Source organism: Antedon mediterranea, chromosome 9 (genome assembly GCF_964355755.1).
Source record: "Antedon mediterranea chromosome 9, ecAntMedi1.1, whole genome shotgun sequence".
In the NCBI taxonomy this organism is placed as follows: domain Eukaryota; kingdom Metazoa; phylum Echinodermata; class Crinoidea; order Comatulida; family Antedonidae; genus Antedon; species Antedon mediterranea.
In genome coordinates this window covers 3002748-3021105 of record NC_092678.1, presented here as the reverse complement: position 1 = coordinate 3021105, position 18358 = coordinate 3002748, and the positions used below count along the sequence as shown (strand labels likewise).

Genomic DNA, 18358 nt, shown 5'->3' with positions numbered 1-18358 from the left:
TCTCCTTAAACGATTAAGCTCACAATGAGCATTAAGACAATGGTTAAGCTCACAATGAGCATTAAGACAATGGTTTTGCCGTCATCTCAAGGGTGCCGTGCTTGTCGGAAAGTTTACGTTTCATAGTTTTATGAGCAGTTCTTAGTACTTTAATTGTACAGTACAGAAAGAAATTACTGCTTCGTATCTACGCGTAGGCTTTCGTAGGTAGAACGTAGGTCATTGTTCTCTCCTACGATGTATTGTTTGTAGCCTACGATGTATTGTTTGTAGCCTACGATGTATTGTTCTCTCCTACGATGTATTGTTCGTAGCCTACGATGTATTGTTCTCTCCTACCTACGATGTATTGTTCGTAGCCTACGATGTATTGTTATGAAATCTAGGCTACGCCTCGATCGTAGGGTGGTTCGTAGAAGCATGGACAATGCAAAGAAACAATGTATTGTTTGCTAATTAAAATCCTACCTAAAGATAGTAGGTCAATTTTTGTAGCCGCCCTACGCATCGGTTATCCTAATTTGGACGGAAATCCGCCGATGAAACGACATCGGGCCGGTGGACCTCAGCTCACGTAGAGAGAGTCGAGGCTAGGCCTAGCCTGTTTCGGCGGCCTACACTATAAATTATTTATTCCTACCTTGTTGGGTTAGCGAATTATAAAAACAACGACACCTACGCTAGGACACCAACAAAATATATGCAAAATAAATATATATTCCATATTAAGATTTAACATACATAAATAGGCCTTTTTTAAAATGATTACGACATGTATAAAGAAAAAGGCCCGACCAGAATTTGGAGGGGAAAAAACATGTGAGCTAGCTGAGCAGCACAGTAGAGAGGGTATTATGTTTCATGTCATGTGACACAAAATCCAGGTACACGATCTTAATTACTGTTTTATCGTCGTCAGACGTGACGGTAGCCACCCTCTCGTCTGTAAAAAAAAACATGTGAGAGATTGCGGTAAGCAGAGAGTATCGCGTTTCATGCCATGTGACCAAAAAAAAAACTAGGTCTGTATTAATTACGGTCTTCTGTCGGCAGTCTTTTTGAGCGACCGATTGAACGTCCTGATGCTATATTTAGAATGAATTGTTTACGATCTTTTTTTCTCGGCATCGTTTCTGGATGGGACGTTCGCTATATTATGTTTATTATATTAGTTGGCCTGTTCGTTGCGGTTCACCTGTGTTGGATCGTGTCTCTCTCTACGTTATACATCGTGGGAAATTTATATTTATATTCGCCGTTGAGTAGGTAAACACGCACGAAGGAAAATATTACGATTAAAAAATATTATTTATTTTTTATTAATTTACAACTTTGTCCTCCGCCAATTAAATTTGACACATTAATTTCACACCTTACTTCACTAAGAACATCGTAGGGTTGTTTATTTAGGTTACGAACTCCCTACGAAGTTCAGAACGTAGCTCATTGAAAGTTGTTTATTGAGGTTACGAAGCCAAACAATGGAACCTACGAAGCCAACAACGTAGCCTACGTTCTATCTACGAAGCTACTTCGTAGGTAAAGTTGCAGTATTTTCTTTCTGTACTGTAGGCCCATGTTTTATAGCGTTTTCACAGCCACTTTTAAACAAATTTCAAGGCCGTTATAAAACTGTATTGCAGTACAGTATGTCACTCAACATGAAGGCTTGCGTACAGTACTACTGTATAGCTTTCTAATGATATAATCACTGTACTGTATGTACATCTGTAGCGTACAGTAATGTACTGTACAGTAATGTACTGTATACTGTACACAATATTTGAGTCTTATAGTGCCTAATACAAAGTTTCTAAGCGCTTTACACACAAAACTAATCTAAACAAGAAATATTTCTTACAAAAAACGCCGCGTAACTTTTTGACTGGACAGTTGTAAGAACAGTCTTCATTAATCTAATATAATAGGTCGGCCAATCAAAACGCAAGTGAACAATTGGGACTTTACTTGTGATTTATGTCATTGGCCTGTCAGCACAGTCGTTTCTTTCTAGAATTAAACGCACAAATTTGTATTGGGAATAATGTATGTGGTTATTACTATCGCATTTAGGTATTGATAATAATAATAATATGGCTTTTGAATATATAATTACTGTCTGTAGAATAACATTTATACATTTTCGGTTCGCGATGAAAAGTTATATGAATGGATTTGTAATAGGTATTTATAATAATAGTATATGGGTTGTATTATTGCTAAGCTATCACCAAATCGCGTTATAACATTATTTCTCAGGGTTTTTTGCACCATTGATCAATACCAAACGCGTATCGGTATTATAGTTTTTAATGAATCATTACATTAATAAAAATACCCAATTAAATCAATCGCGTCAGTCCAATTCCGACTTATGTTTCGATCACATAGTTCTGTGTCTACACTGTCCCAACTAGTTTAACAAAAAAAGTGTGATGTGCCCAAATATGGTAGTGATATGCCCGATTATCGTAGTGATATGACATCGTCATGTCTATATAATATGGGCACATCATATTTTATTTAGTTTGATAGTATAGACAGAGCTTAAGGATTATATTTAAAAAATGTTTTCTTACATTTTGAACGGAAGTATTTATTTGTTTATAAGCCCAATTTTCCAGTCTTAATTTTACATTTTGAAAAAAAGTATTTATTTGTTTATAAGCCCAATTTCCAGTCTTAATTTTACATTTTGAAAAAAAGTATTTTATTTGTTGATAAGCCCAACTGTGCAGTCTTATTTTACATTTTGAACGAAAGTATTTATTTGTTGATAAGCCCAATTTTGCAGTCTTATTTTACATTTTAAACGAAAGTATTTATTTGTTGATAAGCCGAATTTTCCAGTTTAATAATAATGACCCCTTCCACAGTGCTTATACCATATACATTTTACATGATATTGACCGTGGGTTCTTTACGCCTCTGATGCATTTGTTTTTATTGTACCTTTTTAATAAATTATTATATGTTTAGGCCTAATCACACCCAATTTAATGAAACGGTCAGATTCCGATTTCAATTGAACGAAAGTAGTACTGTATTTATTATTCATTGATAAGCCAAGGGTCCCATGGCGTTAGCCGATATCTTGAGCATTTGACTCTTGTAACACAAATCATTCTTCAAAATCTAAAGAAAGTGAGTGATACACTATGGATATGCCCACGGAAATAATATGTGGACATTGCAAACAATCATAGGCCTACAGTAACAAACATAACATGGCTAATAAGCATAACATTCAGACTTGCTTGTTTTCTAGTGGATTTTTATTTACTTTAGCATGTAGAATAAAACTAGTAACAGTGGCTATATTAATAATTATACTGATTATCCTTGATGTTATCGCGTCTAAAAATAAAATATTTTGTTGTTGATAAGCCCAATTTTTTAGCCTTGATTTTACATTTTGAACGAAAGTATTTATTTGTTGATAAGCCCAATTTTGCAGTCTTAATAATGACCCTTCCACAGTGCATTTTACATGATATTGACCGAGGGTTTTTACGCCTCTATAGGCACTGATCAATACCATAATTAATGTACTTTTTTAAATGAATATTGAAATGTTTCCACACTCCCAGATTTCCTCATCTTTATCGTTTCAAAAATTAATTAAATAATTTTCAGTGTATCACCGGGCGGTTTGGAATTTATTTCTATGCCTGTTGTGTTTATATATATAATATTAAGTATAATTATGAATTCACCAACACTTTCAGGCCCGGGGCCGAGTTGTAGACCAGACTTCCATGCACAGCCACATGTTAAGGAATATGAATCTCTTTATGATTTTAATATGGTTCGAAATGATATTACACAACAACGATTAGACAGCAACTGTGCAAGAGTCAAACTAATAAAATCGGAATGATCAATTAATTGAACATTTACAGCATAAGGCCCAGGACGATAACGATCGACGATAAATAGACAAATGTGCATTTTTAATACATAAACCAAAAGAAATATAAACAATTCCTTTGATGAAAATTATATTTTCACACGTCCAATCAAATGACGTCATGATTAGTAAGACCAATAATATCGTGACAATACAGCGATTTTATTGTTTTTATTTATCATGACGTCATTTGATTGGAATTTGAAAAACATTATTTTTATCAAAGACAGCATAAATGATTATCCTATAGGTCTAGAACGAAAACCTTTCTAATTTCTTTTGGTTTATGTAAAAAAAATGCATGCTATATATATATTTATCGTCTGTCGTTATCGTCATAGTGTAATTGGGCCTTTATACAAAAAAAATAAATTGATTACGAAGTTACATGTCATTTTCACCTATCACCAAAAAACTAACCTTTTCAAAACTAATTAATTGTTACGAAGCCAATTTATATTATATATTTCATTAAAACTGAACTTTACGGTAAATGAAGAGTAAGTATCAGTTAATATGAATAATATAACTAGTAGGTCTATGAACTTGCGTCCAGACACAGAACTGTGACATTACTATCATAAATGTTGAAACCACTTATAAAACCTTTTTTTTAAAGAAAATATAATTGTGTTAGGAGAAGGATAATAAACAAATAGATAATGTTCAAACCTTTTTCTGGATTAATTAATGGAGCAGGCGTTCCTAATAATCTTCTGTAGACTGATTGTTCACCTTCTGACGATAATTGATTGGACCCCCCACGGCATCTGATAACCAACAAAAAATTTACGAGGACTGTTTAAAAAATATCCTAAGATAACTAAAGTTTATTTTGTATTCTTTGCAATATAGTACATCTGCAGCCTACTGTACAGTAAATGTACTGTTTACTGTACTGTAGCTTTCTGATCTACAGTAATACTGTATACAGGCTGTTGTTGTAATGTACCGTACATTTTACTGTACTGTGTAGCTTTCTGATGGTACTTATACTGTACAATACATCTGTAGTGTACAGTACTGTAGTATACAGTACTTTACTTTGTTCACAGTCACACTAATCCAGCTCACTTTAATTTACAGTTAGTTTTTATCTTGATAGATTTAAGTTGTTATAGAATGTCTTGATTGTTTCAATCAAATGTACTTTTGTTGGACAACATAGTTTTTGTTGTACAGTGCATTTAAAAGCAAATAGTAGTGCATGTAGTTAAGACCATTGATAGATTTCTACCAGACTGAGAAGTGAACCTACAACTCGTAAATCTTCTAAATAGTAAATAAATTCCTGGGTATCATAGTTTGGTTCTTAATGTTAATACAAAGTCTTAGAATGGTTTAAACCCTTTATTGGCTGAAGAAATGATAAATTTATGACGTTATGTAGTAGTTGGCTTAATATGGCGACTCCAAGTCTTGTGAAACATTCAACAATTTAAACCCTTTATTTATAATATTTCAACTTATGACCAGTTACCACATTATTTAGACTAGTTTATTTTTTTAATATCGAACCCAGGGAAAATAATTCCTTTGGATAGAATTTCGATTTTTTTTTATTGTACTTGTACAGACATTGACATTCCAAACACAGCATTTCTGTTTCTTATCTTTTACATAAATCATATCCTGCTATTCTTACTACTCCCAATTAAACGAAATCTGATTACAGTCGCAATACATTAATTTACCTACATAATTTGATGTATAAATTTCTTTGATTGGATTGAATTATTACATTTTAAAATACCTTAATGTTATTACATACATTTTAGTGTCATTTGTATGATTTTAAAGTGAGTAGATCTTTTGTCTGTATACACAATATTAGGAAAGTTTATTGCAATTTCAAATAAAATATTTAAAATTGAAGTTTTAAAAAAAATAATTATGAAAATATATATGAATTGTACGTATAAAAATATATAGGTAAACAATATATTTCTTCAAAAAACATAGTAAGAATACATATAATTTACAAATATGGAACATCAAAAAAAGAAAACGACAAAATAAAGACTCTTATCAGGAAGGGCCACTCGTGTACAGGGATAAACTACAGTACCAAGAATTGAAAAGACCAAAATTAGTGACAAATCTTTATAATTACAGGTACAATCCGTAATCATATTTACTGTATCTAGATTGATCAACCTACAGTTTTTTTTAACTAAATTAACATTATTTCCTGGTCAAATTTCTAACCGATGAATTGGCCAACACCTCGATGTTTGTTCTTGTGAAAAGCCATGCTGTTTTTATTCTTCATTTGCTTTCTGTTCAGATTCCAATACAACGCAATATGAACTATATCTGTCGCATGACAAAGGCTACAGTAGAGCCTATGAAATGCAATTTAAGTATAAAGCCTTACCTAGGTCTTATCATTCACTCTAAATCACTTCCACTTGAGAAGTGTTAAGAGGAATTGTTAGCCTTTGTGTGAATCTGCCACTAAATTCTGAAAGCAATAAGCAAATTATTTAATCGTTGGCCATGCAGAAAGCTTGATCTATTGTGTGTACAGCATTCAGTATGTGCAGTGCATGGATTTAGCCTACTGTACAGGTACAGTAGGCCAATTCACACATTACTACAGTTATGTATGTATTAATAAAATTTTCTATTGTATGGCAGATTAATACATACTGTAAAGTGTAATGTGGTTTATTTTGATCCAACAAGGCCAAATTTCTAAACAAATTACTCAATTTTGCAAACAAATAAAATTAATTAAAATAATAGTAATTAAAATAAATAATGAATGAAGTATTATGAAATTGGTTTTCTTTTATCCAAAGTCTAACTGTTAAAAAATGAATCTGTATTCATACTGTAGTATTTAGTTATCTTAATTTATAAAAAATAAAAAAAGCTATTTAAATTAAAACAAAATAAAGTAGAATACAGTGTTCATATTGCAGTATTATCAAATATTCAAGAAAAAATAAAATAGTATTAGTACTGTACACATTTGTGTAATGGTTAGGTACTATGTGTTGAAATTAGGCTGGGTGAAATGTTTAAATTTAAAATAAAATTTAGGGTAGGGGAATTTAGCTCTTTGACAGTACTGTAGGTGTTTCTGCACACACCCGCCCAGCACAATTACACTATGAAAATTTATTTCAAATATTCGTGACAATTTGCAATCAAAGGTATTAATAGGCGACCTTCAATGATAAATTACTGTACAAGTTATTATATTAGATTAAGTTATGTGAAGAAGTTGAGGCCTGTTGTACTTATATAACATTACTTGTAACAATTTCAGTTCAATATAACAGATTAAACATGTTTATCAGTGAGAATATTGAGTAGGTCTCAGGTAGACTAATACCAGTGGTGTTGAAGCAGAAACGATATCGATTCCAAGGGCCGTAACCAACACGGCAGGTGTCGATGAACAAAAAGCCTAGATTGACATTTCAATGCATGACCTTGGAACGATATCTCGCACATGATTGCCCCTCAATACATACCAAGGTCACTTATAAACGCATTTTTTGTTAACTAATATTAAATAAAGCTCGACCACTTTAACGTAATATCTCAATAAGTTGTGGGCTAATCTGTAGTGGACAAAACTAAAGAAGAACCTGTTCATTGGATTAAGAGATGATCCTGAATGTGAACATCTTGGTGTTTATCATTACGTCCATTTGCTGTAACTAAAGCTCTGTCTACACTATCAAATTTTATGTGACAAAAAAATGTGGTGTGCTCATATGGACATGATGATTGTCATATCTTCACTACTATTATTTGAGAATATCACTACCATATTTGGGCACATCTCACTTTTTTTGTCGAACTAGTTTGACAGAGCTTAAGGTATAAGTGTGATAAAAACATTGAATATTCACAATGTAATATACAGTAATAATAATAATAATAATAATAATAATAATTGGAAACGTTTGTTGAAGTTCAAATATCAGGTCTGTCGCGACCCCTACAGAAAAAACCTCTACCGAATTGACGCAATTAAATGAATGGGATACACATTATTTGTACACTACTGTATAACTTGCCATTGAAACAATAGGTTCAAAACAATGATTCAACATTAAAATTGACCTGGATTTAAAAGCATTATTAAACTTGGCAAAAATAGTAATTGTTAGTTTAAAATGGGAAGTTATATTGCACACATCGTGCACTTCTGTGTACAACCCTCTAGTATTGTGAATGATTGCTTCCTATTTTTACAACAAATTGCTTATCCTGCGGTCACACCTCAATGATTACCAGAGACACTTGATAAAACTGTAGATAAGTTTTTTTTACTAAAATTTAGTGTTTGTTTGCAGTGTACTGTACGCTAACTATGATCTACCTACGCATAGGCTACAAAACCTCAATGATTATCAACGACTCTTGATAAAACTGTATAAGTTTTTTTTACTAAAATTTAATGTTTATTTGCAGTGTACTGTACGTTCAGAACAATGATCTACGATCTACCTACGCGTAGGCTAAGAAGCTGGTAATATGAAGCAGTAATTTCTTTCTGTACTGTGAGTGTACAGTAAACCCTTTGTGATCCAATTTTTTTGCAAGTTTTATTCCAACATTTAAAAGAGTCCAAATTTATTTATTTTTAATAAATATACATATTTTTTTTAAAAAGAGATGAAAAAATGCTGGGCAGGGCAGCTTAAGCAAAATACATTGCTTAAATGAATCAGGTACCCCTACAGTATGTAATCATGTATACTACTTTATCAGCAAACTCTTTCCTAATTGGAGTACAAATTAATTTTTTTTAATAAATATACATATTTTTTTTTAAAAGAGATGAAAAAATGCTGGGCAGGGCAGCTTAAGCAAAATACATTGCTTAAATGAATCAGGTACCCCTACAGTATGTAATCATGTATACTACTTTATCAGCAAACTCTTTCCTAATTGGAGAATTCTCTATTAATAGTTTTCAAACAAATCCAAGTTTCCCAACCAATTTGTTAAAATAATCGTGGGAGATTGTGGAAATGCTATCATCTGCACATTGTTTCAAACAGCTGACTGACGTCTTCATATTTTACGCCAATTTGCCCGTGTTTTGATTGCAAGGATCTTAAATTCTTAAGCTCGTTAAGAGAGGCTCTAGTTTGCTTGTCTTGTCTGCAAAAGGAATATACATTTGTTTTTTCAGTAAAGGTGTATTGCAATAAGCACAGGTGTGTAAAATGACGTAAGCAATTCCTGTTGGTTATCGTATACCGCTCCTCGCATTCCTTAAAAGGACCAACAGTACAAACTCTTCTCATAATGCTAAACCTTCATTCTATTTTTTTGTCATAGTCGACAACTTTCTTTTCTGCTAGATTTTCTTACCATATTTTGCCTTCTTTTCTAGTTTATACATAAATTAAAAATGTATACAGATATTATTAATGAATCATACATATCTAGTGCAAGGACATTTTGGGAAAATGGCCAATACTGTAGTACTGTTTAGTACCTGTAGCCTGTAATAAATAATTTGTCTACTATTTTGTGCCTAGCTTACCTGAATAAACCGACATTAGCCTATTCTCTCCAAAATAGAGCTACTGTACAACTCGAATAGTTTCAGCTCAAAAAGTTTGTGTAATATTTAAAAAGAGTAACTTACTTTTAGAGGTAATGTACAGTACTGTATGTTGTACAGGTATATAAATATTTCTTATGTTTTACTGTATTCTCAACTACTGTATGTAAGCCATTATAATAAAAAGGTACAGTAGAGTAGGTGCATTTAACTTAAAATTAGTTTGTAATGTTTTTAAAAATAAACTACAGTATAACATTTATTACGATTAGTAAAGAAATATAACAAACATGTTCATATTTAGGTGTCTTTCATTATTGTATCTATTTCCTAATTATTTCCGTTTTAAAGATTTTCTGTGAGATACAGTAAAATGAAGTCATTGATTGGTGAACTTTAAGTACAGTTGAAAAAAAAATAATAGGAAAATAGATTATTAAGTACTTGATGAAATTGATTTGAATGACAAGAGAAAAGTGAATTGCTTTCACGCTTATTGTGTTCAAAATTTGTTCAACATTTAACGCAGGCTGGGACTGTAATCAAATGAAATAATAGAAGGGCTGAAGTCGATTTGTGAGCTGGTAATGAAAACAAACATTATTTTGAAAGGAAGCTAAGCTCAACAATAGCAGTTACTGAAGCAGGCTTTTCATTCTCTGTTGAGAACTATGCAGCTACCTGGCGCAGCCTTGCCGTAGCCTGGGGCAGTGAAATTTGATCACAACTTAGATCAGAGCAGCCAAAGTCGGGCATAGTTTTACCACAGGGCCAAGAACAGCATTGTGCAAAAATCTTAAGGTTTCAAATAGCAGATCCGTTGAGTAAATGAAATTGGTTATTAGCGACAGGACAGAAACCAAATCCGACATGATTTCCACAGGATGCCGAGTATAAAGGTCATAGGTTACTTTGAGTTCCTACCTTTTTATTGTCTATCTCACCTTTCGAAAGCCTTAAGAAATTTATCAGAAAAATAAAGCGGTACAGTATCAAAATTTAAGCCTTGGTACTTGTCAATAAAATATAAATCTATTTTCCTCCAAATTTCTGAATATTTTATTTATTATTTTAAGAAATATGATTTTGTTTATTATTTGATAAATATCAAGATATTCAGTTTGTAGAAACAAAGTATAATTTTTTTTAAAAAGATCTTACTTACAGTTTAAGTAATAAAGTATTAAATACCACCATATCAATTGTAAGTTTTTCTATGGATTTAAATATATTTTCTATCAGGAATCAGTCTTTTAGTATTTATTTTAGTTTACAACAATGAACTTAAGCAAAGAAATTATTCTTTTCTATAAATACCTCAACTGCACATGTAGAACAATTTAATGCTAGATTGATAATACTCAAGAAAAGTGTATAGCACACAAAGAAAGCTTTAAAAAAAAAACTTGAAAGACAATCTGTACTGAGATTAAATAGAATCAGTTCCAATTGTATTATCTCCATTAAGTATTTTATTGGTTTGCTTGTGTGAGCATTGTTTGTGCGATTAAGACCGTCTATTGTGCAGGCTTCTACCATTGTTGCTCGGCACTGCAGTGGTATTTTTACAACGTTATGAACATAAAACCGTTTTTTTATTCATCAAAATACAAAGCGTTTTCATAGATTTTATATAATAAGTCTGTATAATTCATTTTTGGTGACTATTATTTTTTGTGGTTAATCTCGGGTTATAGAAAATAGTACAAATATTTTCTGCGCGATCTTAAGTTGTCGGTATCATTAAATATCAATAACAACTAAATGGACGGGTAGAATTCTAATGATTAGTAATAAAACATTATTGATGTCAATGGGCACAACAATGCTATGTTTATTTACAAATGTTATTAGCATTTCAATTGATTAATCTGAACTTTTCCAATGTATTGTGTCTCAATGGTATAATTTATTACTGATGTTTACAAGTTGAATCATTATATTAGGATCACAACAAAATATACAACATTCGTTTTGTTCTACCTACTATTACCGTTATCATTCATGTTATCATTCATGTTAATACAAATTTAACATAGTGTGGTGTACATTAATAAAAAATATTCTACAATTAATGATCAGTACAGTTTAGCTTTGTGGCAAATCATTATGTACTGTATAAATTACGGTACCTCTATAATAGTGTATAGTATTAGTGTACAGTGTCTTCTATTGATAGAAATTAATACATGTAACATACTGTGGTCTTCATTAATAACAATATTCTATAATTAATGATCAGATCAGCTCTTCCATATAATATTCCAAACTTTCTTTCCTCCAATCTCTTTCTAACCCTATTATATCGACACCCATGAGTAAACTAACAGTACTGTAGTCAATTCTGCTATACAGACTGACCCACTGATAGTTTTAGTGGCAATGTTCTCGTTTTCCCACTATATCCTTTTTTTCTCTAATCACCCCCTGAGCATTACCCACTCACAACACAACAACTGTTATTCTTTTTTCGAGTGCATTAGTCCTATAACAATTTATTATTTTTTTCTTGCAGAGATTTAAGTGAAAATAGAATATCATCAGTAGACAAATCTGTATTTTCAGAACTTGTGTCATTAACAGGACTGTAAGTACAGTAGTCTTGTTTATGTCTAGCTTACCTGGATAAACCAACAATAGCCCATGCTCTCCAGAAGGAGGGATTAGATACGATACAAACAGTTAAACATTATATTCACAATGACCTAAAAACCTCTTTTTATATAATTAAAGACGATTCAATGTGAAAGGTACAGTACTATCTGTGTCAAACGCATAAAATATTCATAATTCACTCAATGTTTTACATTTAGGACAAATATGTATAGAAAATAATTGTTATTTATTTATTCATTTAACATCAGATCAATCAATTACTTTCATTAGTTATTTAAGTAGTTCTTGATTTGTAACTTGTCAAAACATGTGACCCATCATCCCTAACCTGCAGAATAGTCACGTAGGTGTTGCACAATGTGTGATAGTGGCTACAAGTACTTTCTTTGTATGATGTAACACATCAGTGTGATAGAGTGCGCAACGAAATTTATGGCGAGTCTGTTTCGTGCCTAGTTTATCTGGATAAACCAACATACTGTAGGCCTATCCCCTTCCAATGGACATTATCCAATCTGAGACATTTTTTTCTTTATGTTCCAATATGCTAGAAATATTTAAAAGCAGTATCTTAATAGTGATGGTATTATTTAACTTAGTCACTACTATCCTTAGCCAATGGACTTAAATAAATAAAATGAAAAATTGAAAATATTTGATGTGTGTACACATTGGCAAAGTATTGCATTTTGTTTGTACTTAGCTCATTCTGAGATCCTTACTTAAATATAGCTCAATAAAAGCAGCTTGCTTAGGCTCTAGGCCAAATCTACTACTCAAACACAGCTGTGGAGAAAGCCTATTTGCTAAAGGATTTCAAAAGATTTTTGCCCTTAGCATGTAAAAGCGCTAACTTTCATCTTCACTGCTTTTTTTATACCTTTTTCACTATTTTTTTTCTCCCATAGGAATTTAGCGGAAAATCAGCTCACGTCAGTACCTCAACTTGGCACTGTACTCCAGAATTTAACAACTCTTATATTGTAAGTATTTTTGGTATTAAAAAACGAAAGAAATAATAAATTCCCTGGTATAAAATGTTTCTATTTTCTGAATTGCTTTGCTATAGTATTTAATGAAAATACATGAATCATTAGAAACGTTTAAAGTTAATCACAGTTATGGTTTTTGATTGAAAATAAATACTACAGAAGATACAATCAGCAATGGCACACAGGAAGAGGCGCACGGCCTAAAATTGTACAATGAAATTACATAACTTGCTATAATTTATAACCTCTATCTTTTGCATTATAAAAATTTACATTCAGGGTTCCCTTGAATCTTCCCATAAAGCACATTTTTATTATGTTTCTTTGAAATGTTTTTATGAAATGTTAATGCTTCTGTGTCATGGCATTGAAGTTCCTATCTTTCATGGTAATTCACATAATTAATTTGATCCTAAACAATGTTCAAATGTGTTCCTACAGTACGTACATTTTGTGGTAGGAATTAGAGAGAACATTAATAATATATCCATCGTTGACATTTCAAGTCCCAAGTGAATGCGATCGTGCCTTGTAGTCTTCCTGATAGTCTTTGTAACCATGACAATATTATATGCGAGAAAAAATTAACATTTTAAACATTCTTAATAAAGTATAGTGTGTTAAAAAAGGTGGAATGGGAACCACCAAAATCCTGCGCAATAAAAAAAAAACCATCTAAAGCATTGTCTACATTATCAAATTTTATATGACAAAAAAATGTTATGTGCTCATATAGATCACTACCATATTTAGAAATATCACTACCATATTTGGGCACATCACACTTTTTTGTCAAAGTAGTTTGATAGTGTAGAGTGGCATTGATTGAACCTGTACATCAATACAATAGTACAAATGGTTGCTTTTAATATATTCTGACAGTACAGTTATTTGTTATTCATTCACAGTGGGCTTACCATCTCATTACATACAAACTATAGGAATGAATATTAATTTATTTTAAATGACCATCCTTCTTATTTCCTTAATGATTCCCATGTCAGTTGGCTTAATTTTTCTCATTATCCTAATATTTGTTGATATTCCTTCTTGTCGCTTGACGGATCAGTGAGATCGTAAATGACTACACTGATCTCTATTACACTTGAATCATTAAATTCCATCAAGGATTGAAATGGAAATCTCTCCTCACTGCCAGCATGATCCTGCAAACAGGGCCTCTCTTTCAGTCTGATGATCGATAAAGCCTTAAAGGTGAAAAAGGTCTTGAATTCTTGCATATGTTCGTGTTTTCCTAACCACATCGCTTTCAGGGACATATGTTACCGTTTGGGAGGATTAGAGTGGTCATGGTCATGTGGATTACCAGGATTAGTATGTGATCTGTTACTCAGGATATAACATCTACCTGACTTAATCCCCTTTCATTGGGTGCTAATGATCAGATCTCAAGAACATTATGAGAATTGTTCAAAATAGAAATGTCTGAATATTTTTTATATCAAATTTAATATATTGTAGCTGTAGCTATCATCAAGGAAAAAGGAAAAAAACAAATGCCAAATCAAAAACATTTCTTAGAACGGTGATAGCAGAATCAATATTATATAGAAATATAGTATAGTCCTTACAAAACAAAATATGTACAATATATAGTATGATACTGTTTTCCATTTCAAAATGAAGAATAAATCATCTATTATTATGATAATTTAATTAAATTCAAAAAGTTATTTCTATTTTATATCAATTTTTATGCACATTTTGTGTCGGTGAATCTTAATATAATGCTTTCATCTTTTTACAAAGTTAGAATTGGTTAAAATAAAATTCAGTTTCTGTTGCATGTTATTACGACATAACAAAGCCTTTGTGTCTGGTTTTGTCATAGTCCAACAAGCCATAATCCAATTTCCCCTTTTTCAAAGACTAAAATCCTTCCCCAATATTGATATTGAAAGTATTATTACTATAAGGTCCATTATTATATTGCCAAAAAAAGGGGAATAACTATTTAAAATTTACTGTAAATAAAAAACAAGGCTGCTTAAAATCAAGAATCAGAACTTTCCCAGGGGCAAGATTATTTACACCTGTAACCTCTGACCTGTATCAACTTAGGCTATTATGCTTGGTCTCCTGTCCAGGCTTTCTTTAGGGATTGAAATGACTAAGAAGTTACACCTGGATAAAGGAAACTAGCAATCATTCACTGTTATAAAACATTGTCTGTAGTGTTTCCCTTTATAGTTCTTTTGTTTTGTTGGAGTGTTTGCAATTATGTTTGGTTTCCTGAAGGCTAGTTTTTACATTTTCAAAAGAAAGGAAAAGTTTTCCTTGGTAGTTTTATACACCCTCACAGAGAAAAATTTCATTTTAAAATTTTGTTTAGCATTATTGCTAATCAAACTGATTTTTGAGTCAAGAAACATAGTTTTGTATTGTATTTTTTGCTAAGCAATTTTAGAAATGTGTAGCAATAAGGTTGTTTTGTATAGCTTTTTGCTATGCTACACTGGCGAAATTATTCCCTGCCCTCATACTTAGTTTAATTTGCCACATATTGTAACATAATAGAAACATTTGGAATTAAGGAAAGGGCTTCAATGTAATACATTCAACTTTTTCTTTTACTACCCTAACTTGTGTAAATATTCTAATATGCTATATTGTATTGTGTAGTCCTCCATCATAATTAAACCCCTGTGAAAAATAGCTTAGAAGATGTGAAAATTAAAAAAAAGTTATCTTTCTAGTCTCACTAAAATGAAAAAAAAAAACCAACAGTACTTTAGTCAAATTGGTGCTAAAGTTGCTTGAAGACAATCTCAATCTCTTTAATCTACGATTTTCTTATCAACGAGTCTTTAAAATAGAGCATGGATGTTTTAACTTATCTCGAATTAATAACATCAAGTTTACAAGTGTCTATACTGTACCGTACCATTGTCATTGTCTTTAAATAGTAGTGTACAAGATGTCATTTTTTACTGACCTTTTCAAAAAAACATGTTTTGGAAAATCATTTCCTTAACAGATTGCAAAAAGACATAATTTTGTTGTCATTCTTTTGAGTATACAATAAAGATCATTTCAACAATTTTTTTTTTGTCCTTTTTGTTCAATTTTTCATGTTCACTAAACCATGAAATTACATAATTTGAACGTAATTTGGAATAAACTGTAAAATTTGATGTAAATTGTAAAATTTGATAATTAAAGTTTTTAATAACGTCATAAATTACTATAGTAGAAAATGATAAGTTTATAGTGTCAGTTTTATTGTTGTGTTGCTATTAAAATGTTGAAATTACATTTTAATGTAGTACTGTTGATAATGCGTGTAAAATAAATTGCATTCAAGTTACATAACATTAATTTGACGTGATTTGTTGGGAATTAAAGAATAGTAGAAAAGAACATAATTTTTGGAAAGAAAATCATAATTTTATTGTCTTAAAATTCAGTATAAAATTGCATTGAATGTAATACTCCATATCTCAGTTATAACTTATACCTGATTAAATGTACAGGTACTGTACACCTAGTGGGAGTGAGATGAGATTGAGAGCGTTTACAATTTGATTTGAACTCTGAACTTTATTTAAGGGCAGCAAACATCCTTTTGGACATTCCAATTCAAGGAAGAAAAGTTTCCTATAAAACAATTTAGAGGCAATATGTTTTTAAAATATGGCCATTCCTTATTCAGAGGATGTCTCTTTAAATGGAAGGCCTTTCAGTTTCTCTTCTTCTTCCTTTATCTTTTGTATCTTGGTTATGTTGGTCTGTACACCTGGTGGTGAAAAGACGAGTATTTTAGCATGTAGCTATGAGAGTATAAAGTATGAACTCAGAAAAATACACAATAGTTTGTGGCAACTAACTTACTCCACTGGTGCAAACATTCACTAATTTCTCACCTCATCTGTCATCTTCCCCATTTACTAAAGGAAGCAAGGCATTGCGAAAAGGGTTATAGACCTTTAGTATTGTTTATCAATATTTCTCTATACACCAATACACAAACCAATAAATCTATCTTCAGTATAAATACATCTTGAACTATTTATCATCACAGATCTCTTGATAATGTCACATGAATAATGTTTGATGATAACACTTCAAATTTGGAATTTGTACTTTGAATGTTTTAATTAATCGTTCCTTGATAAATAAATATTATTCAAACCTATCGAACATTAAACATAACGCCCACTATGAAAATGTCAACTTCTCGTATGATCATGGCAAACATAGAATTTGTACTCAATCAATTTTATTAGCTTTAATTACTCATATTTTAAATATTAGCGATTAGGAATATTGATATCTCCCACAACGTTATAAGTTTAATAAAAGTTTAGTCATCAAAATATACTTGAAGTAACATTAACAATTCCTGTTATTCTTAACCCTGCAAGTTTCAGCTAATAATACAATACACTCTGTTGGCTCATGCTTGAAAGCTAAAAACTACTATGGAATTTGTACTTAATTAATTGATACTTTGATTAATGAGTGAGAGTCTATTGACCGTATCCAACACACGCCTCCTTATTGATGGCTCTAAAGTGGAAAAGTTTTTTTTTACTTGCCATACTGTAGTAGCAATTTTTATTTTAAACATAATAGTTAAAGTATATGGCAATACTGTTTTAATTTAAGCTCTGTCTACACTATCAAGCTTTATGTGACAACATCATGGTGTGCCCATGTATGGACATGATAATGTCATATCACTACCATATAGTGTAAACAGGGCTTAAGAATAAAAAGAAGGCATAGGATTTACAGATTTTTTTTCCCCTCCCTTTAATTTAAACTTCCAATCCCTCTAACCCATTTCCCTAAAAATAGTTTTACTAATCTGTAAATGTACTAGACTATATTCCAATGGCAAACAATCCGCCATCTCAGTATGTTTGTTATCGAATCGTTTGTGCAAAGTGCATATTTGTCAATTTACTCAACACACTTATTGTTTGTAAGGTGCAATTTTGCTATTGGTTAGTCTGCCTTCCCACCTGATGTGGTCTTCAGTTGCTACGATTCCAAGCGCGCCAATTGCTAGATTATATTTGTGTTTGTAGACTGGTGTTTATGACCAATTACTTCTGATAAGAATGGTCAGATAAGATGATAAATGGGGTGAAAGCACTAAGCTATCTCAACAAAAAGTTAAAGGAAGTGGTAGAGCACTGAACGTTGTTGAACAATAATGTGACTTTGGATTGTACATTATCATACTGTACAATCACAATATGCACTTGTTTAATTTGAATCATTTTCTCAAAATTCCATTTCTGCATATTCATTTCCTATCCATTCTCAATCTCA

The 18358-nt window shown here is 31.5% G+C and overlaps 1 protein-coding gene across 3 annotated transcripts in view; it reads left to right on the top strand.

Moving 5' to 3' along the window:
* Nucleotides 1-18358, top strand: part of LOC140059386 (uncharacterized) — a 57582-nt gene that overhangs the window by 7087 nt on the left and 32137 nt on the right. For all 3 annotated transcript variants that reach the window (XM_072105271.1, XM_072105272.1, XM_072105273.1), the window contains 2 exons: nt 11965-12036; nt 12974-13048. In XM_072105271.1, coding sequence (XP_071961372.1) covers nt 11965-12036; nt 12974-13048 — 147 coding nt within the window. The remainder of the gene's footprint in view (nt 1-11964; nt 12037-12973; nt 13049-18358) is intronic.